Source organism: Habropoda laboriosa, unplaced genomic scaffold (assembly GCF_001263275.1).
Source record: "Habropoda laboriosa isolate 0110345459 unplaced genomic scaffold, ASM126327v1 scaffold225, whole genome shotgun sequence".
NCBI lineage: Eukaryota > Metazoa > Arthropoda > Insecta > Hymenoptera > Apidae > Habropoda > Habropoda laboriosa.
The window spans coordinates 780,814-804,094 of NW_017100368.1; the positions used below are offsets into that span (position 1 = coordinate 780,814).

Genomic DNA, 23,281 nt, shown 5'->3' on the forward strand with positions numbered 1-23,281 from the left:
AGAGTACTGTCGCACAAAATGACGCGATTATATCGCAACTTAACACGTTCACTGCCAAGTCTATTTTGAAGAAATCTGTTCCAGACGCCAAAATTATTTTTTCAATTTATTGCATAGAATTAAACAAACACATATTAATTTTTATATTATGACTTTAATTTTAATTGTATTTTTGTAAAAAAAAAATGCTTTCGAATTATCTCGTGGTTGGGCGTCTCCGAATAGGACGTAACTTCTACCAGCAAACTGCCAACTACGAGTTGTCTCGTAGCTTGGCAGTCAACGTGTTAAATAAGAAAAAAATTACAAAAATTTTCAAAATCCAGAATTTTCCGACATACCTAATATTTTACAGTTAGGTTAAATCAACCAAGATTACTAAATCATTCCAGCGAAACTTTCGAAATCAGGTTGGGTCACGTTAGAAAATCGTAAAGGTTAGATTAGAACGTTGAAAAACTTCGTATCTACGATTCGCATGGAAAAGCGTGGCGAAAGGGCGCGATTTGAAGGTTGAACGAAGTATCTGGCGGTGAAATGGGGAACGCGGAGTCCCGATTGGCGCCAGGGGGCACGTATCGCCGGGAAAATCGAAAGTGCCAGGCGATAAGAGCGAACTTGATCGTTACTTCGTCAGCAACCGGTGGAAACGGTCAATGCGAGGCGCATCGCAAACGGGTATACGAGTGGTCTGCGGTCGCATTACCGGTACGCACGTCGAGGAACGAGAATTACCGCATGAAACTCGAGGCGGGCAGTACCTACAAGACGCGGCCGAATAGGAAAAAAGCTTCTCCGGCGAGGAATCGATTTCACGGCGGCAGTGAAATGAGGGAGAAGTTAATGAACGATACATAATCTTTCGTGTGCCTGAAGACTTTTTTTTTTATTTTTCAGATTTGTAGGGGACTTCAATGTTATTAAAGCGAAAAATATTTTAATGAAAATCAAACGAAATTCTATAGCGACGACACAATGGTGTCACCAAAAAAAAGAAGGGTAAAAGTTATGGAATGAGAAGGTGCTAACGTTTATTCTTTTTTTATCAAATTTAAAGGTTCGTTGGAAATTACGATCTAAATTATAAAATTTCACACGAACTTATGGGATGACCTAATCGTATCAGGTAATTTTTTTTGCAATTTTTTGGTTTTTCAGGGTAAAAACACCCCTTAATGTTAATATGTGTTTTCCTATTTTCTATGGAAACTATAATAGATGTAAAGAAATTATTAAAAAGGAAATTTAATGCATACTGCTGGAACTAAATAGGAGGTCACAATTTTTTGAAATAGTGAAGAATGGTGCGATTTTTCATTCTCCCAAAATTTGTCAAGGAAGTGACGAATGTTGTTTTCACTTAAATAATAAATTTCTAGGAATTTCAGTGCGCAGTTTTATAGGGTATAAAAATCGATTAAATTTGTATCGTAACAATATTTCGATGAATTTGTGCAAAATTTTTGACATATCTGACACGTGAAAAATCAGAGCGACATTTGATAGTCCAAAAAAACAATGTGCCATATTAGTGTCAAAGAAATGATGGATACCGAACAATTTTTCTCATGATTTTAACCCCTTCTGTACATCATGATGCGAATAACGAGCCAAAGGGCAGCAAGGAAAGCAAAAAAAAAAAAAAATGAGTGTTTCATAACAAATTACAATGTTGACAGAAAATTACCAGAAACATTAAACAACATGACGAAAACGGTGCCGAGCAAAAGAAATGACCGTCGGTTAAAAATCGTAGACTTCGTCCTAACCTCAATACATTCAACAAGATAGACGATAGCAAACAATGTTTAGCAGTTAATTAGTATCGACGATGATTAGTAAATAGGCGCGTGTCACGAACGGTCAGAGTAACGTCATAACAGATTACGAAGCAGCCAATCCCTTCGGAAAATCACACATTTACCACGTATCGCAAAAACAATAAAAAAATAAGAACTAAAATAGTAACCTCTGCAAATACGAAAAAAAGTTCTTAGCAAGTGATAAAATTGCAGAAGAAAAAAAGGTAAGACAACTTAGGCGCCACATGTGCTCCTCCAAGGCTACTCTTCGAACAAAGTGCTCCGGAAGATAGATAGAGACGATATATAGAAAGCTGCAAGACGATGGAAAATTCTTGACTACGACAGTTTGGGAAAAACCGAAAAATATTGTCACCGAGGGAGCAGGATCTTTAAAAGGCCGCTCTTCGAAGAGGAAACTCCTCTCGACATCTTTCCCGAAGGTTAATCGTCGGGAACTCTTCTCTCGAAAGACCATCAGAGAGAGACTTTTCAACGAACGAAAAAATCTTTCCCGCATAAGTTACAATGAAACGGGTCCAGAGGATTATAAGCAGGTAGAGGGAAAACCTGACGACCTCGAGTTTCGAGAAAACTCGATCTTCTAGCTCGTAACCTCGTCCGTTCCTTTATTGCAGCGGTTGTGTAATAAAATCATAGTTCCAAAGTGCTCGTGATCAGCTAAATATACGATCGTGAGGTGCTATAACGAGTCAAATGCAGACGATACGCGTTTAACGGCGTAACGGTACGAGGATTCCACGGTTAACGCGTCGATCGCTTAGCCAGGCAGCGTCGAGACGCGGAAAGAAGGCGTCCAGACGAAGTCGAGGTGAAGAAAAACAACTGTGACCCGATTCTCCGCGTCTAGACGCTGGTCACGGTGGGGTATTTGTATGAAAAAACGTTTGTGAAAATTATTTTGTCAATTTCACCGGAGCCAGATGCACTTAGAAACGAAGAAACGTTAATTGTTCGATAGAATTTTTACACGAAAACTCACAGGAGAATGCAGAAATTCGGAAATAAGCCGATTCATACACAGGATTTTTTACTTTACTGTGACATTTCCATATTGAAACTCTCAATTTCTAGAGTTACATATGCAAACAAGGGAAACAAGGATTTACCACCAATTTTTAAATTATTTTTGTATAATATATAGGAATGTTAGGTTGCAGACTGATTTTTCTCACAGAAAATTAGAAACAATAACGCTTATATTTATAATAATAACAGAAAAAATAAATAAACAAAAATTCTATTTATATGGTCTTCTTCTGTCTAAATTCTGGCGTCACAAAAATGGTCGTCATTCTAACATTATCAAACAAAAGAAACACTTTTTCGAATTTTAATTAAATCGGAAAATTTGAATTTTGCCCAACTTTTTAAATGAAATACTCGACTGTGTTCTGTGGAAGCATCGACGACTCGCATCCAGAAGAGAGAAGTTCAAATTACCAGAGATTTTCTGCGCTGTTTCTAGAAGATAAGAGACCCAACCTTAACCCGACTACTTTATGCAGTTCGATTTTATTTTTCCGCACAGTTCTGAAAGTAGAAATCTATTCAAGATGATAGATTGCACGGTGGAGAGTAAAAGGTTAAGAAAAGTTCCGCTGCTAAATTGTCCTTTCTAAGAACCTGGCCAGTTTCACGGAGGACGAAGGATCAGAGGATCTATGTAATCAACAAATCCTCCAGACCTTTTGCAAACTATAACGAACAGTGGAAGACCTAAAATGTCTAGCTTCTCTAGACTCCGCTTTCTTCGATCGTGGCTCTAACGAGATGGTAAAGCTTCACACCACTAGGTACAGGATAAACATTACCGTTCATCAGACGAGCCAGCGCTGATCAACATCCACGTCCCAATCACGCTTCACCGCATTCAATAAACGCTTCAACAACAACGTACCGTGATCGTGTCCGTGATTGGACCACGATTGCACGTCCGATGCATTCGTTTCACCGAGTATACAGATGTAAACAAGATTTTTTGGAAAATCATGTACCATCAGATGGTGTGGAAATTTTTCAATTTGCTCAGACGTTAATTTTGATTCGAGAAAAGATTGGTAAAAAAGAAAATAGTAGAGATGGATAGCGAGGAAAAATGGTGAAACGAGAGGCTGAAGTTCTCTATTGTGCCTGTTTGCGGTGACATGAGGTTGGTTAGGACAAAGACAACCTTCGAGGTTGCTTGGCTGTCGCACGAGTATCGCTATCTTCGCGCTGATATCATCTGACTCCTTTTTTCTCTCTGTGCTCGCGAGTGGCCGACGATAAGGATCGTTATTAGCCGTGTCCTTCCGGCACGATTCTCGCTTAACGAAGCCGAGCTCAGTGTCTCCGCATACCTCATTTATTTACCTTCTTCGATAGACATTACTTCGGTCACACACGACGATATTCAAATATTTCTAATGGAAATTTGGAAATTTCCAATGATAACTCGCGATGTTAATTACAAACTGCAGTGTAATATATTAAAAAAAAAACAATGTTAATTTTATACAAACGATATACACGGTTTTATGAAATTTAATGAGAAGTTATGATGTAATTTTGTATGATTATAACTCGTTTTGATTAATTATACGATTATGAAGATGGAAAATTAAACATGTACTTTTGCTCAGAACGAGCTTAGTTATGAGTACAGGCAGGAAATGAAAAAAGTTGAGAATAACGAAGGGGAGGGTTTAAGGAAATTCACAGGTGAAGAAGCTCATCACTCACCGGAACCGTAATCTATGCTTGGTGTAGGTGGAAGGTGGCTCTCAATGGCGGCCTTGCTGAACAAATAGATCGGATTCGTGTCGGTTCCGGCCGAATAGGAGCACACACGCGCGTTCTGTTCCAGGCTTTCGCCTCCGCTCATCAAGAGCACCTGGTGCGCCGCCACCACGCCGCATTCTCTCTCGATCGCTTCCTTCAGCTGGGAGACACTGTGCAGAAAAGGAAGAAAAATTTATATTAATAATAATCCGTGGGGTAATAATACATGGTTTATTTCAGCGGGAAGAGTGCGAGAGAAAGGTCGATAGAGTGGCTGGATCTGGATGGTAAGATGTTTTGAAAATCTGTAAGAAATGGAAAGTCTGAGTTCTTAATGAGTGGACGGTTTGGAAGTTACAAATTTGGAAAGTTATGAACTTGGAATTTTGAACGTTCGAAGTTTCAAAACATTGCAAATTTAAAAATTTGGAAGTATGAAACTGTAAATGTTTAAGAATTCGAAGGTTTGAGATTGAAAAAATTGAAAATTTGAGAATTCAAGCGTTTGAGAATTTGAAAATTCGAAAGTTTGAGACTTCGAAAGTTTGAGAATTTAAAAATTCAAACGTTTAAGACTTCAAAGGTCCGAAAATTCTGAAGTTTAAAAATTCGAAAGTTTGAGAATTCAAAAGTTAGGGAATTCAGAAGTTTGGGAATCCAGAATCCCGAGAAATTCGAAAGTTTGAAAATTTGGAAATTCAATAGTTCCGAGAGTCAACCATCGGAAAATTGCTCCATTCAAGCGGAGCATACGCGGCCGATACGATCGAAGCGCAACTAAGGAATACAACTTCGTCGGACATCACACGCCCCACCTGGATGAACCATTTAAAGCGATCTCGGTACACGATAAATTCTACGATAAACCGGGCCAGTTGTACAGCTTCAGCGTCGTCTATACCGTGATTAAGGTCAAGATTATCTGCGCCCGGTATCAGAGAGGCCGGCTGCTCTTAGGAGCGCCAACAAAAGTCCAAGTAATTGGGGAAACTTGGAAGACTTCTGCGTAGCCGAACGGGAATCTAGCACGGGAGATCCCCGCCTTTAAACCAGAAAACAGTGGAACGCTGTTAGGCTGCCGGTCGCCACGACACGACCTGGTTCTCGCAAGGCGTTCAAGCACACACATCACGATAGTAATTGCCGGATGATGCGTTTCCGTAATTCGCGTGGAAACCGCCCAGCCAAGAAGAGGAACGGAAAGGAAAAGAAAAACGGGATCGATTGGACAGTTAACCGAGTCCCAACTTTCGATCTCAAAAGCGACCACTCTCTATTCCTTGGCAATTTTGTGCTCGAACGCATGGTAACCACCGTAATATAAAATGATTAAAATCTACGATACGAAATGCGTGCATGTAATTTATTTATTCATTTACACACGGAAGGCAATATTCATTAGTGTGCAATGAGTTCGTAATATAAATAACAGATGATGAATGTAGCAATTATCATAACGTAAAGCTGCACAGTTTAATTATAAGGTAATTGCTTAAGTATAATAGCATGCTATTTAAACGGATTTATAAACACAGCGAGGAAAATACAACCAGTCACTTGTATCCGTTCGAGACGTGGACCAATTAGGTCGTACGATATACCGTTCGAAAGCTCACCGAAAGAAAACATTTGACACCAACTTTCAACCCTCTAGCTCAACCTAGGAGTTAGTTACAGGGTAGTTTATATTCACAATTCTGTGGACTATTTTCCCTATTTAGCGGTATGCAAAGATTCAAATTTTTAAAATCGGTTTTTAATTTTTTTTCAGTATGACCCACCTTACCAAAAAAATCTGATCAAAATTTAGGATAATAGTTATGTTAAGATGCTGCTACTACATAAATGTACAAGTAGTCGCTTGAATATTTCAAAAAATACCCGCTTTTGTTTACGGTTTTTATTTTTTATAACTAGGATTTGCAACGAAAAAATCTGAAAAAATTGCCTAACATGTGCCATCATATGCGCAATGTGCTAGATTTTTTTCCAAACTTTTGCATACCGCTAAATAAGGAAAATAGTTTACAGAATTGTGAACATAAACCACCCTGTAACTACCCCGTAGGTCGAGCTAGAGGGTTGAAAGTTGGTGTCAAATGTTTCCTTTCGGCGAGCTTTCGGAATGGTATATCGCACGACCTAATTGGTTCAAGGGCCCTTTCTTTTCGCGGCGGCGGATGTGAAACAAACAACCGCACAGTTAGATACGCTTCTGCGTATTATTCCTGTAACGCTCGTCGATTGATCATAGTAACACACCATTATTTCTTTCTTCCTTGTATGCGATAAATTTCATTTGATTGCAACAGAGGATAAAATTGCAAGTTGCAATTGTGTCAGGGTGATATTCATCGAGGTAGCAGAAGAACGCATCCAACCAATTTGCAAAAACAAAAGACGAAGGAAAAAGGAATCTGCACGGAGGTCGAACAAATTTAAACGACGAATTCGCCGATAAAATTCTTCCGTGCTAAATATCCGCGTCGTTTCTCTCGCAGCTAACCTTTTATAATTAATACGCGATGCGCCACACGTCGTCCTCGCCTTGGACAAAGAGCTTCTCCTTATCCGTTATTTAACCTTGCTAAGGGTGCTGATGACGACTGGACGAGAGGGAGAGCGCGAGATCCACCGTTCCAATTCCTTTTACGTGCAATTTATGAGCGGTGCGCGCGCGATTCTTCCAGCCGAGGCGATCGTTTCAGATGGGTTCGAGTGGCCTACAATAAAATTCACGCCGGCCATGGGACAGAACACTGCCTCCGTTTACTTCGAGCTGCGTCGCGTATTGCAATTTCAAACCAGATAAAACGGATCCTGAACCCGCGTAAATAACGCACCAACGCGGGACGTTCCTATAGTTACGTCGAATTTTATAATTCCGCCGGCGAGAGAAGGCTGGAACCTGAAACGAGCTGGACGCTCTAGTTTGAGCAAATATGTACAGGAAGAACACGAAGTTCGATAAGGGGAAAAAAGCGAAATAGCCGGACTATGAAAACTTGTTCAACCACGATTTCCAGTTCTAGCGAAGAAGAAAGCCATCCTGTCGTTCCTGATTCAACGTCTTCAGGGACGATTTTTTATAAGGTTACAAATAAATTGAAAAAAGCACGTCTCGCTTGCGTACGCGAAGAAAAATTGATACCAGTTTAGTATTCGTTACAGACACCACGGTTGGTGGATAAATAAGAAATTCTGGAAAAGAGTAATTCGCTCGTGAAAGGGTTTAAGTGTTTCTACTAGGACTGCAAAGCTTTGAATAGTCCAACGAAAGAATTCTGTATTCGAATAACAAGAAAATTCAGATTTCTGTAAGGCTTTCGGCATCGCCGACAGAGTGGGACCATTGCGTAGGGCAGTGGCCTCAAACTCAAATTGCACGCAGGCCGAATGCATGATCTGAAAGCAGCGGACGGGCCGGAATTTATTTTAACAAAATGTATACAGGAAATCTAACTTTAAGCACCGCATTTACAACAAATACATAACTGAAATACATTCGCGGGCCGTGTAAAATTGCTCCGAGCCGCCAGTTTCAGGCCACTGGCGTAGGGTAGGGTTTCGGCTTCGCCGAAAGCGTCTGTCTCGAGACTTCCGGTCGCGCCAACGGAAACAGACTCTTGGAAAAACGCGTTTGACCCTGTCCGCGGCACGGGACAAAGGAGACTGACGGTTTAAAAAGGCGAGCCGCGAAGGAATAAACACAGTAGAGCGTCAGTTATCCGAACCGAGGAGTAAACAAACTTATGGTGTAGCGGTACCGATTGATGAGTGAAAAATAAACTTTTTTTCAATATTTTCATCGATCAGCAATTTTAGGCTTCATTCCTATAGTTGTAAACTGAGTAAGCACATGCGTATGTTTCATTAAGTGATCTGTTTGATTATCCGAACAATTCGATTTTCCGAACCACCTCAGTCCCAATTGGTTCAGATAATTGACGCTCTACTGTATATCGAACACGAAGACAGATTTTCGGACTCGTACGCTCGCACTTCGAATAATTCGGATAACTCGAATTTCGGATTGTGTCCCGGTGTGTTACCATTCGAGGCATGAAAACTGGGTCCATTAGGAAAAGTGAAGAGCAAACAGTCGTAAGTGGAAGCAAAACCAGGGAGAGACTCGATTAGCGGCGACGGCGAACTGGCGTGTGGCAAATTTGCTCGCGAAATTTCGTAAGGCTTCTAAATGCTGCGTGTTTGCCGCGGTTTCGAGCAGTAATCGTCGGCTCGTTTAACGATCGAATCGGCCCGAAACCGGGGATAAGTCGCAATTTACGCCACAGCGTATTTGCCAGTGCGCAGTGCACACACTTTGTAATTAGGCGCGGGCGCGAGAATAAAAGCAGCGGCGGAGCAAAGGCGCCACACACGCCGGGATCGACACACATCGTTAATTGCCTCGACGAACGAACGGGGTCACTGACCGGCCGCGACCACGCTGCTATCTTAATGCACAAATATTGGAAGTATCTAAGAGGCGGGCGCCTTTTCTGCTCGTGGGATCGTTCCTCCTCTCTTTCTCACTCTTGCCTGCATTATGTGTGTTAGAACAGAGGCTGGTTGTGTTTGTAACGGCGACAGAACGTGTGAGTGCGTGCGTGTATACGGTAATTGCGAAGGGAGGTCTGAAAAAGAGACTCGAGAGAGCTTTGGGGAACGCACGGAGTTCCGGAAGTGGGTGAAAAGGAAGCAGCGAGACTGAAATCAGAGTAGAGCACGATACAGACGATTTGCCCGCCTCGCAATCATTAATTCTGGCCATTTATAGTGACTCAAGGGGTTGTATGTAAATAGACGGGGGCAAGAAAAAGCGGCGTGTAAAAGTGGGAATGTTTCTTGTGGAAAATGTAAGTGAAGGAAATCAGCCTCTAGAAATCATCTAGTATACTCTGCAATGAAGTATCGGACTATCTGGAAAAAATTGTACGCAAATAATTTGCAAAATTTAGAGGTGTGAATTTCTAGCTTAAAGAATATTGAAAAGAAACGAACTTTTGGGGAAAATGGGATTTTCAAGTTTGCAAGAAAACGGCAGGAATTTGTAGAACAAAATTGTACATATTTTATAAAATAAAGAAATTACTGCTTTAAAGTGTACTAAAAATTTACTGATTTACTTAAAAATCGCCACGAATTGCCGAACAACCCAATATAGTCTCCGTTCTAAAGGCTTTTGTGACAATGTGACAAAAAAAAAGTTATCAACCCTCATCCGTCCCTCGAGTCAACTTAACACACTAAGGGACCTATTAAGATGCGAAACTGAGGGACGGATTGGAAAATTCAAAACCAACTTTTTCTCACAGTGACAAAAATTGAATTGAATTTTTGAACGATAAAGCGACTAACGTGCCAATGATGCGCGTCAAAATGATTAAAAAAAATCTCTTTTTATCACTATCTTTAAATCTATCTCGAGAGAGAAAGAGAGAGAGAGCAACGAAATTAGGAGTAAAATGAAGTGGAGGTGAACGCAACGATTCGCCCGATTTCCACGAACCATTGGGCAACAGGTAAATAAAAGATCGCGTGCAAAGTAGAAGGAGATCGGGCTGAATGGCGATCTTAAGACCTGAATCCGTCTGACTTTCTTTTCACTGCGGCTAGATAAAATGCGTTTAGCTTACTCATCCGGGGCTACGTGGAGCGTAACGCGGTTTAATCGGAATAATGGATGCTGTATGGCCGTGTGTAGCATTGCAAAACCGTGTGTACACCACGATAGGCAACAGCGTGCTTGCCAGTTTTATTTTCCTAATTCACGTTAGCCTCGTTCCACCGCGGACATTTCCCCGGGTGTTCGTACCGTTAACACCGTTCCCGTTGCAGAAGAACAACAACCACGTTGTAGTGTATTACATCTTCGCTTTATGACTTTTCCACCACTGTATATATTAGCATTCGCTATTCGGTAATTAAATTAATTTAAGCTTTTCAGCAAATCAAACTGTTCAAATAATTAGGCATTCTATAATTCTGAGCATAGTTTCAATATTAATTGGAAAAAAGAATTACATATTTTATTATTCTCAGCACAATTCCAATATTAATTGAAAAAAAGGAACTACATATTTTATTATTCTCAGCGCAATTCTAATATTAATTGGAAAAGGGGAATTACATATTTTATAATTCTGAACAAAATTCCAACATTAATTGAAAAAAAGAAAGAAAAGTTTAGTTAACGTACAATTTTATAATTCTGAGCACAATTTTCAGAGATCACTTTTAGTTCCATGTGCGCTGAAAATAGTTCCGTATATTCTGAATATTAGTTGAAAATTTGGAAAGGTTCTTCGAAAATTAGTTGAAAAGCACAGTTCAACTGACCCCTTAAGATGCACTTTAAAAAAAAAAAAATCCTAAATAAAACGACTTCCTGAATATTATATTACATTGCTCGAGTTTATTCAAGCATGTAAATTATGGTAACATAAAATGCGTCGCTGCTCGAGTTAATTCGAGAGCGCACATTTCTGTCATTATCGTCCACGTGAATTAATTCGAGCATGCGCGTTAAAGGGTAAATGATCACAATTTTTACAGTTCATTTTTTACTTCGCGTGCACCAAAGATAGGCCGATAAAGTTGTTAAAAATTCCTTGAAAATTGAGAAAAAAGTAGAAAAGTGTACAAGCTCAGATTGGTCCAAGAAGTTGCAAAGAGCGTGTGTTGTATCTTATTAAAAATTCCCGCCAGTCTTACCTAAACTCTCACAATATTGAAATAAGCCAAGCAAAATTTCGTAATGTTGTACCACGACAGATAAACGCGGGGAACGTTGAGAACGACAGTACGGCACGCGGAGACCACGATGGTATCCTACTTTCTTATCGAAAAAGGCGAGGTTCGGTTCAGAACACTTTACGACCTAACCTAACTGCATAACGTTTATCGATAATCCTCCACGTCGCTGGGTAAATGTTTACGAGACGTTCGCGGGAGAACACGTAATAAAATCTAAGAACGATATTGCAATAGTGCACAGCCAGCGTTGAAACGCGCGTTACGTTCACTGCGCGCCCGATCGAACGACCAATCGAAGCAATGGGGTTAACCCCTTTGCACTAGAACTGCCATCTCGAGTAGTTGCTACTTCCTGTCTCCTTTATTTTTAACATCGATCCAATCGTAGAAACGTTTTCATGGAATGAAATAGCGTAACAGGTTAATAGTTTCTATCCTTTCAATTGTCGACTCGAATACTCTATTACATTTCTAAATACCTACCGATCAAAGGGTTAATCTTGCTATTATTACTAGAAGAAACACATTCACCGATGTTGTTGAACAATAGAATATTCGCATATGATCCTTGCTAATTTTCAGAAAATAATCTACAGCTCGTATTCTATTCTTTCACTTGTTGGCTTGATATTCTACTATATTTCTAAATGCCTTCCAATCAAAGGGTTAATCTTGCTATTATTACTAGAAGAAACACATTCACCGATGTTGATGAACAATAGAATATTCGCATATGATCCTTGCTAATTTTCAGGAAATAATCTACAGCTCGTATTCTATTCTTTCACTTGTTGGCTTGATATTCTACTATATTTCTAAGTGCCTTCCAATCAAAGGGTTAATCTTGCTATTATTACTAGAAGAAACACATTCACCGATGTTGTTGAACAATAGAATATTCGCATATGATCCTTGCTAATTTTCAGGAAAGAATCTATAGCTCCAAATGAAACGTCGATTTTAAAAATTAATTAAATTCCTGAAATTACCATAGCTGTTATATTTTGAAATTAATTAAATTCCAGAAATTACGATTTCTGTATAATTACCAATCCCTCTAATAGCTCCATTCTTAATCCTTTCAACGAAGAGAATTCCAAACGCAATAAACAAAATAAAAATCTCCAATACGGAAGATTCAAGATCTACAGAAACTCTCTCTAGAAATACAGAGCAAACCTAGTATCCGCAAACAGCGATGAACAAACGATCCAAATGAAGTTTCGCAAACGCGTTTCGCGTACCGCGAAAATGGACTGAGCTCGGGGAGCGTTTAACCCGGGAAAACATAGGTGTAAAAATATTTCGCGTCGCGCAAAATTTACCCAAAAATTGTCAAATTTTGTTCTTCACGAACTTACAAGCTATTATCAGAAGTTTTACAATTTTCCTTCTTCCTACGAAAAAATGTCCTTGGAAAACCTGCGAGTAGATATTTCCAGTGTTGCACAAAATTGTCGAATAATTTCGATAAAATCGGTAGATAAATAAATTGCCGAACCTCTTTTCTACAAACTCAGAAATTTTACAATTTTTTGTCGCGGAAAAATGTCCTTGGAAAATCCGCGCACAGGTAATTTTATCGTTACACAAAATTATCGGGTAATTTCCGTAAAATCAATAGGTAAACAAGAAATTCTTAAAAAGAAAAAAAATAATTCGGTCACGAAAGGGTTAAAGTGATATCGGGGGATGCAACGACGCGCATTAAGGACTTGACCGAGTTTGTTCGCGCGGGTCAGACTCGTGCTCGCCCACGTTCGACACACCGATTTCATTACTATTTTCGTAGCCACCTGCACTTGCCCGCGCTCTTATGCTCGACGTTCTCTCGGACAGGAGGAAAGCCTGTCCTGAGCACGGCCTCTGGCGTGCCCACGTTTGTCCGCGATAGACGAACGATTTTGCAATTTGTTTCACCTTCGCTGGATCCTTGACACTTTCGTGGTGTGTCGTTGTTCGCGATACTCGCGCTCCCGAGGAGTTGCTAAACGACTCGGCGACGAGCAAACTGTTACGTGGTCGATTCTAATGGTCGTGAAAGGAAATACGATCATCGAAACAAAAGAAACGAACCTTTCAACGCAGTTTCGTATTTTCTCATCGCGCTTTCAGTTTGACTTTTTCGTGGTACGCTGTTGCTTTCTTCGAAAGTAGTTCAATTCGTTGCTACCTCTAACTTTGTTCATTTACCACGTAGAAAAATAATAATTCGGGATTTAGTGGGTTAAGAGGCGAAAATGGAGAAACAGAATTGAACGGAGTGTTCGTTGTTCGTTGAAACTAAGTTGAGTTGGAATTAACGAAGAGGTTTTGAGAAAAAAGGTCACTTTTCCGAGAAAAGTGACTCCTTTTCCAAATACCAAATGAAAAATAATCAAAATGAAATATCAAATGATCAATTGTACACAAACGTTTTTATAAAAATTTCAGAATTCAGAGCTTTACAGAAAATCTCAAAAAACAAAAATGGTCACACTTTTCCATTTTCCAGAAAAGTGGCTACTTTCTCGAGTACCAAATGAAAAATAATGAAAATAAAATCGTCGTAGTCATTCATACAGTAAACAAATTTTATATAACCATCTGCTCAAAATGTCAAAGAAAATTCTTTTCATTTTCAAAGAAAGTGCCTCCAATGAAAAGTAATAAAAACGAAATTAATTCAGAATTCCACAGAAAATTCATCAGAACCTTCTAAGCGCTTCGAACTACCGATAAACGATAACAAGAACTAGTTACTTTTCCGCCCAAAAAAAAAAAAAAAAAAAAAACGTGTGGGAACAGGCTAAAAGGTGAGAACGAAGTGTTTGAACGCGTCGCTCCGGTCTTTATTCGATAAAGGAAGCGGATCCGTCCGAGACTCGGCCGATTATTGCAAAAACCGACTTCGCATGAACCAGCCAGGAAAGGATGTGGATACAGGCGGAGCATTTTTGCGCGCGACGAAATGAGTTTCCGCGGCGAGCAACGTTCAAAGCCAGGCAGCACAGCCTAGGCTCGGTCTGATAAGCATCGGCGAGAGTTTAACGAGGGAGTCTAATCTGAGAATAATATCGAGCGCTGCTTTATTGTATCATAAATAATACGCTTGAACACGATGAAGGAGAACAAAAAGGGAAACTCTGTGGTATGAGGTTGAACTAACTGTACGAAAGGAAATAACGCACGTTTGGGGGAAAACGGCGGGGTGGTTAGATGCGCAAAGTGTGTCAGGAACGGGACAGACTTTCCTTCGCGAAAAGCGTTAGCTGATGCCTTAACAGCGTCGTTAATTAAATCAGCGTAACGCAGCGTACGAATCAGCGCGATACTTGCCCTACATTCGAAACGGCGAAAAAAATAAGCTCGTCGAGGATTTATCGGGCTAAGCTTCAATGGTTCATCGTTTTTGTTCCCGAGGACGAACAATCGCCAGCTAAAAGCCCCCCTTGCTATTCTTTTAATGAAAAAACGAACCTGCACCGCGTCCGAGCAATTAACCGCTCTGTGTTCGTTTCGCGAGGAAAATACCGGCGAACGAGGTGCTGGGGGGTGTAATGGCGGAATAAATGAAGGAACGATAGAATATTTATCGCGTTCTGTTGTATGGAGATAATGGAGAATATTAGATAGTAGATATCGGGTAATATGTAGAAGTACTTTGGAAATGTAACAAAAAGTACACCCTGTAGATCTATATTTTAAAGTGAACATTTTGATTTCGTCGATCTGTCTTGGAAATTCAAAAGTGTGCCTATTTTTGTAAATACGTCGATAAACGAAACGATTTTCGAAATGGTATTTTTGTGAGGGAAGCAATTTCGCATTTACTTCGAATCATCCCTGAGTCATACGTAATACGCATTAATCTTTAATTACTAAGCTTCTCTTTGTACTAGACTTATCGTCGTTCAAATATTTATTTTTTACGAAGAAATTTACGAAGATATTTTTCACTATTAATTGCGCGTTCGTAAATAGGCGGGAAAGGAAAATTTAGTACGCGTAAGTCAACGTATCAGCTGTACTATACTCTGCTAGCAAATAAACACGTTAAACAGAAATCCAGCGTCGAAAGTACGGAACGCGCGTAACGCGAGTTCATAACCTATCTTGGAAACAAGCAGTAATGGAGGTAAACAAACAAGTGAGCACACTTACGTTTGCAGCGCCAGCTTGATGTCGAAGGTGATCGTGGTGCCCGTGTCCACGTGAAATATGTACAGCATCTTCGGGCCGGTGTGGCTTCTTCCAGTCCGACGACAACAGCGAAACGGTCAGCCCGCCCTAGGGACACCACTGGCATCCGGTGGAGCTTGGTGTCCGGTGGACGGGACGCCCGACGAACAGCGGCTCTGTCACTATCTCAGCTCAACTCCTGTAGTCAGCTCGATCGGGGCCGTACCCCTCGGTTCTCAGCGCTCGCGAGTACGGCCCCCTCGGGTTTATGCCGCATCGATCACAAATCCGTCCGTCGTCGTCGATTCACGTCAACTATGGCTCGAACAGCCTTGCTCCGCGTTACGGTGGCGAATCTGTCTTACACGCGTTGCTTCTTCCTTATTATACTCTTTAACGACGGACAAGTATAGGTATCGCAGTAGAGGATCGCGCGCGAAACGACGAAAATACGAGCAACGGCGAAAGAGTACGAGAAATGCGACGCGACGATGTGTACACGCTCGTATATATAGGTATCTGTGTGATGCGCGTGAATGTGGACGTATATAATGTGTATATGAGTAGATTGGTTGAAAAGAAAGCAGCGAAGGTTCTTGTCGTTCGGTCTAGCTGCCTTTGTACGCTCCTTGGAGATTCGTAAAAACACGTAAACAATAGTAGAAGCAGGAGGAAAGAGCGATATATCACGAGATCATTGGTAACTAAGAAACAAGTCCCACAGCCTTCGGGAGGGAAGCTATTGTATACAGTCTCTTCGAGGGCCCGAGAGAGGATCGGGTCGGGAAACGAATAGGCGGACCGTGGTACGGTCCGCACGATCGTTATTTACAGGACGGCTCTGAGTGATTTTCGTTCCGGCCGAGGGTCGGTGACGGGAACGAACGGGAGCGTAGTGTCCCTTGGAAACGAAAACTGACACACACACACGTACAGGTCTCGTAATAATAATCGATCACTAGAATCGTAGAATATCACGTAGCAACGATTCTTGATTACGCCGTCGTTTGGTCCGCCTGACATTGAGGATAGCTGTCGCGAGTATGGGTTGCACTGTTGCTCCCCGAGAGTATCGGTCGATCGCGTCCTCCGGTTTTCGTGATGTAACAGAGCACTCTTGCTACGACTCGACGATCTGTTTAAACACAGTTTACGAGACGATCGCCGTATATACGATGTAACGTCGTGTACACGAAACGCGCGTAAAATCGCTTGAAAAGAAGCACCGCTGCAGCGATGGAGGACTGGACGACGCGATAAACGAGTAGACCCGGATCAGCTGCTCGTCAAAACAAAGCACTCGCGCGTACACGAAGGGCCAGCGATCCTTTCTCCTGAACGGTTGGTACGCTGTCCTGGTTCAAAACGCAGCTCAACACAGCTACGGATGTCTTCTACGTTCGTTTGTGCAGGAAATAGAAGCAACGTGAGATCAAGCAGGACGCCAGGATTTCGTTTTATATCGCGGCGAGCCGTGTATACTTCGAGAGTGACGTACCGACCACACAAACAATGCTGCGCCACTCGCACGGGAACCTATGCGCAGAGATCGTAGCACGGAACAAAGAAACTCCACTTTCGCCACGGATTTTCACGATTATTTCTCGTGTCCTCCGTTCAGGTACTGTTCACTGACACTTGTCTGCTTCGCGTCGCTGCCGAATTTTCACCGCGAATGCGCCGAATGCTTGCCCGTGAACGTCCACTTTAACGAAGCTCTTGCACCGTGCCAGAGAGAGAGAGAGGGGGCAACTAGCTTGGCGCAGTCCCGTTCGACATTTTGCTCTGACGCATCGCGTCGCCAGCTGTTTACTGCCGAGTGTAGACCTCGTCGAGCACGGAGGACAGAACGTCTGCTCGCCGTGCGCTCCGCTTACGCAGATATTCCACTCGCCACTCAGCTGTTCGTCCGCGATCGACGCGCCATCTTCTTAGTGAAAAGATGGCGTGGGCAAAGCGTGCGGTAGTTTGAACGTGCAGGTATTTGAATTACGATAATTTTTAGTCAAATCCGTTGTTTCGTTCCTTGTACAATCCTTTTTAGAGTGTTGAAGCGTGCCTGACTAATTTTTGATACATTCGATAGCAATTCTGGTAGTTTTATGTGTGTTGTGTGTGAATGATGCAACCGCTCGTTTGTTGTGCATCTGTATCGTTTGAACCGCGTCATGCGCAACAAATGATCGTGGACGAAATGGACTCTACTGTTATTCTTTCATGGATGAATTGCAGCATTGGACGTGAGCCAATTCTTCACGAGACTGTTATGTGAGTAATGAATAACTGCTTTCAAATATTATTTGGAAAGGGAGGTAATATGAACTGACTTGGTACTGTAAAGAACAACAAACTTAAGTGATTGATTGGACTGACAAATTCGTTTCAAAATATTAATAACTTTTACGATGTTTCATTAAATCCCTATTATCTTTTATTTCATGCAATTACAAGTCACAAAAATTATACCCGTATAAATATTAATTTTAAAAGAACTCATAAAACTAATAGCGCTGCCATCGACGTAGCATATTAACGCGCATGCGCAGAGCTATAAACAACCCACCGCCATTATCGCTTCCGTGTGGAGACTCTTTACTTCAAGTCTACTGTGAAAGGGGAGAATGATGGAAATTTCGTGTTGGTAGCGTGGGGCCGTAGCTGCACGCGCTGTGTTTGTTTATATACCGTAACGCTGTCGTGGCCAGAAAGCTGTTTAAAACTAAACGTTCCTGCCGTTTCGAGAGCGCACAAGCGCGTGAAAACGTCTCATGAATACGTGCCTTGATTTTCATGAAAAAAAAAAAATGATAAACCTCACACGTGAACAATGTAACCATCCGAAATAACCGCTGCCATTCGTATACAATCAAGATTGTTGCGCAGTTTGCTTATAGTTCCACGTGTGCGCCTAATGCGTTGTTTATTTAGCAAATTAATATCGAGCTTGGTCTAGAGAAGAACGTCATTGTTCGTACCGTGTCGTCTTATATTGTAAATATCGTTTAACTGCGTGATCCAGCGGCAATACGAAGTGAAACGATTCCCCGTACCAGAAAAAGGCATAACAATATTTACCTCGTCGGAGAATCGTTCACCTTTCGCCGCGAGGCCAATACCATGTACATACGTTCTCGCCTCTATCCCGAGCATTGTCTCACGCGTAATGCCAAATCGATACACAAGAAAATCACGAGCCACGGTTATAGTGAACGTGCCGCCTAACTACATGGTGAATTTTAATTCCGTCGCGGTTTGTCCGCGCGCTCACGGCTGCATGCGTAAGCTTCGGTGTGAACGTATGGCTAGGAACTTACTACGTCGTAACTCTTACATTAACTCACCCCGGGACCGACGCAGTAGAGGCGATCTCGGCGCGTGTGTGCGCACGTATTGGTGCGTCGACACGTGGCACACGATAAATTCATAAACACATAGTCGTATATACGTACGTTTCGTTATCGCGAATTAAAGGACTCGCGTGAGTAGGGAGGAAATAGATACGATGGTAAAAATATCATAGCGCGTGAAGCACGAGATGTCGTTGTGTGCGGTCGTGTGATAAACGAGCTTCTACCTCTACATGCAACACTGTCGCCCGTGGACACGTGTTACATTCCGTAACCAAGCGTATTCGCCGTACATTTTACGCAAGGGAGGAAATTTCTTTTTCCGTGTTCGAGCATTGTTATTTCTGAATACAATCGTTGCCTCGATGCCAGCCGATGATAATCGTTTCCTCGATTAGTCATATACCGTTATATTCCGCGCGAAGTAATACCGCGACGCAACTCAATAAAAAAAGGCTGTTGCACATAGGATATCTAACTACGTCATTCTTTTTATTGTGACAATATTCGTTCATTGGGTCATTTCAATATCTGCGTACCGTATTTTCTCAATTCGATAAGTCGCATGACGGTAATTAAAGTGTCATTGATAAACTGATTCGAAGATATCTCGTCGAACTGATTACACATAATTAATACTTCTTTTTTGTGTACATATATCTCGCGTCTGATTATGACTGTCATATATTTAAAAAAAAAAAGAAAAAACAATTTTACTACGTTCTGAGCAAACAGCTGTTTTGTTGTTCGAAAATTACACGCATGAAATACAAAAGTGGTCCAAAAGTCGTTTTACCGTTTAAAAAATTAATAACTCTTTTTCTATCATGTTTTCAGATTTTCGACTTTAGATTGAGAATTTATTTCGAAAATATTCAGGACAGAGCGTAGTACAAAAATAATTGAGCGTTGAAACGGTAACGCGACTTATGGACCACCCTGTACAAACGAGATAAATAGCCCTACTTTCACTTGTCAAAATATTGATAGAGGAACTATCGATATGAGCGCAGATTAGATGAAGAAATTACTCGACCAGGGCCGTACCGTTTTAACCAATTCACAGCCGGTAGTCCTGCACGCGGCTGGGGACCATTAACGACCGTTTTCCCCTCGTAAAAAACGCGAACCTTGACGCTTTGCCTCGTGGTAAGCTGTCGATGCCTGATTTCTCGATTTTGTGATTGCGAAATGTTGCGCGAGCATAATGTAACCGTTCGACGCCGTTCCGCTGGAAAGTCGAAGGGGAAACCGCGCAATAGCGAGTGCGCCACGTTCTCCCAACTGTATTTTTTCTTTCTTCCTTTCTTTTTTTTTCTTTCTCGTTCGGTTCCATCGCGAGCGTGTACACACGACAACGATCAATTATCTTTCGAGCATTGCGGAAAAATACGGCACCCTGCATAGGAACGACTTTTTATTCCCCTTCATTTGCATATATGCAAATCGAGTAAAATGTAACGAGTCACCAATAATTGCGCACGTGCCTGCCTCCGAAGTAGCGATAACGCAACGAAGACGGTGAAACGTTGAATGTTATATGCATACAATGTGTGTACAGTTAGGTTTATTACCAGGTTCGAAAATTTTCTCTCGGGTGAAAATGAATTTTTCAATTATCAGCATCTGTACTTTCTCCGTTCACGTTTGCCGGCTTTTCCGTGAGAACGTTCCTGATTCCCGACTGCTTGGACTGTAAATACACGGTAGTGGGTAGTTTCAAGTTCTACGCAGCTGAACAAAGCTAAATCGGGCACGGAAATTCGATTCTGGGCTAGCCGTAGTAGTTTTGATTCTTCTCATCTATATCGTGTATTTCCGTGCTCTCGAATTACAAACTCGACGTTTCATTTTCCACCGAGAATACAATAGTAACTTTTCAAACAATAATAAACTTAGGATCTTATAGGATCTTTAGAAAAATCTCATTGATAAAAAGTTGCGCCTAAAATACAGAAACTTTCTTTATCTTATCTGCTGTTCATATCAAGCTTCATTCTTTCATATCGCTTCCTTCTACGTATTTGTTTATTTCCGCGATATACTTTTTAATTAATCTAGATCTTCAGCTTGTCAAAGGGTTTCTTTTGAGCCCTTTTACCTAGACCTCATGTTAGGTTATGTTAGGTGGAGGTTTCGTTTGACGCAATAATAAACTCATAAATACACCAGCAAAATATAAAAGCTGGTAAAAATACACGAGATCAACAGAATCCCCATCAGATAAATAGAAGATCCGATCCAGTAATCCGATCCACCCGTATCCCTCAGAAACCTAGAAGAAGAAGAAGAGAAGTGTAGTGTACTTCGCGCACGAGATCGTGCAACAATTTCCTGTCGCGACGAATAATAATTCAATTACCCGAAGGTGGGGAGACGAGCAACGCGGAAAAAGGCTCAGCCGCCAACACGTGAATCATTGGAAGCCGTCGAACGATCGAATGGGAGAAAGGACGATGGAGAGTATACATACTTTGTATAACGTGAAATCGAAGTAAACGAACGTCGCGTCGGTAGGGAAGGGAGGAGAAGGTTTTCTTGCGTTTACATGGTACAGCAGCGGTGGGGGAAGAAGAGGAGACGCGCGACGAGCCCGTGAGATCCTTACGTGTGCGCGACACACGCGCGGTTTCCAGCGTCTCTCTCGTTTTCTCTGTCTGACAAGAACGAAGGTCTCTCGTTAGGCTTCGTAGCACGCGAATCGCTGGAGAGCCATGCGGGAGGTGCGTGGCCAGAGCGAGGTCAGCTCACGCACGCGCACGTCGTGCGTGCCTCGTATTATATGTTACATGCTACGGACGTCCCGTTCGAACCGGCAAAGGCGTAACCGGGCGAAAAGGGCGCAGCCTGGTGCCTCGTTTATTAGGCCGTTGTATAATGAATATCGAATTTTTTTTTTTATCAGTCAGATCTACGTGAACCCGCGCGGTCAACGGACGCAGGTTACATGGTAGCGTTCTGTGTACGTAGTAGTTCGTAGGGTGGTTTACGTTTGGAGGTAAAGTTTCAGATTTGTTATCGGTCTACGACACTTTGTTTATTTCAACTCTTTGCCTTGTAACGACGAATTAGACTCGTGACAGAAATTCTGATTAAGGTGCGACAAATATGAATCGTACAGGTTTTGCACTCGAAATTGAACTTTTTGCAAGTCAAATTGAAACTTTTGCAAATCGAGGTTTTTTACAAAATTGAGGGATCCAGTGTAAGAAACTTCAAAACAGAATAGCATTTTTTAAAATTAGATCAAACAGCTTGAGCTTTTTGAATACGTTAGAAGGATTAGTTTACTATATGACGTGTAAAAAGATTTTGAAAGAATTGCAATTAGTTTGGAATTGCGAAGATAATAGCGAAGGTCGCTTTTTTACAACTTTTTTATCTGGACTTGTAATGAAAATTTAAATAAATAATTGCAAATTGCATTTGCATTTTTCAAATGCAAAGAAACTAATCTTTGCGAAATATTTCATATGTTTGCAATCTCTCTAGTGCTGTACTTTGGATTTTGTTCAATACAATGTGCAATTTCATCATCGTCGATCTCTTTTGGCCTGCCACTTCATTTTTCTGTTTTCCACATTGAAATCTCCACTATTGAATCTTTTAATCCACTTTTGGATGGTACGTTTGTTAATAGCATCCTCACCGTACACATCACAAATTTCTTTTCTCATTTCTTCAATATTTTTCTTTCGAATATAAAAAAGGATTAGGTGTCGAAAATGAATACTCTGTTCGCTCATTTTTAAACGCTTATGACTCGAATAATACTGAAAGAGAACTGCCTAATACCGAACGCAAAGCACTTTAGACTGTACCTAATGAGATACGTTTATCAATTGCAGTCAAAATAAGCAAGAATATTAGATAACATTACCGAGAAGAGCGAGCCGCCGTCTACGCGAACGGACTTTCTACTCAACCTAATACTGTATATTCTCCACAAGTGTCGGGCCGCAAGGAAACTAAACCTGACACTCGTAGAGTCAGGGACTACGTTTTCGAGCCTCGCGCCTGCCTTTGTAGTTTCCCGAACGTAGCCAAGGACAGCGAATAAAAGATAAGCATGAAACGTGAGTCGAGGCAACCAAGCGATTTAGATGATTTTTCTGATGAAAATGATATCAAACACGATATAATTTGAACAACATTTACTTATTAACACGTTCACTGTCGCGCCAGATTTACAGGTTGCTGTCAGGCGGCCACAAGAAAATACATTTTAAGCATAGGATTATAGGATTATGCTTTATAATTTTTTTTTTCAATTGAAAATAATGTCTAGCTAGCTATGACGTTCAAAATTTTTAGTTGACAACATCTATTGTAATTATTGTAAACATTTGAGGCACTCCCGCTTATCACAGAGTCGGCCTACCTCCACGTAAAAAAAAAAAAATGTAGGGTCGATTCCACAAGTGTCAG

General features: G+C 41.3%; 1 protein-coding gene across 2 annotated transcripts in view; it reads right to left on the reverse strand.

Moving 5' to 3' along the window:
• LOC108574761 (RB1-inducible coiled-coil protein 1) overlaps window positions 1-17,363 on the reverse strand; it is a 61,839-nt gene extending 44,476 nt beyond the window's left edge. Inside the window, exons 1-2 of one of the 2 annotated variants that reach the window (XM_017937403.1) lie at window positions 15,489-17,363; window positions 4,548-4,756 (exon numbers count right to left, since the gene is read on the reverse strand). In XM_017937403.1, coding sequence (XP_017792892.1) covers window positions 4,548-4,756; window positions 15,489-15,556 — 277 coding nt within the window. In that variant the 5' untranslated portion in view covers window positions 15,557-17,363. The remainder of the gene's footprint in view (window positions 1-4,547; window positions 4,757-15,488) is intronic. The other variant, XM_017937402.1, reaches the window with a different exon arrangement.
• Window positions 17,364-23,281: the final 5,918 nt, after the last annotated feature.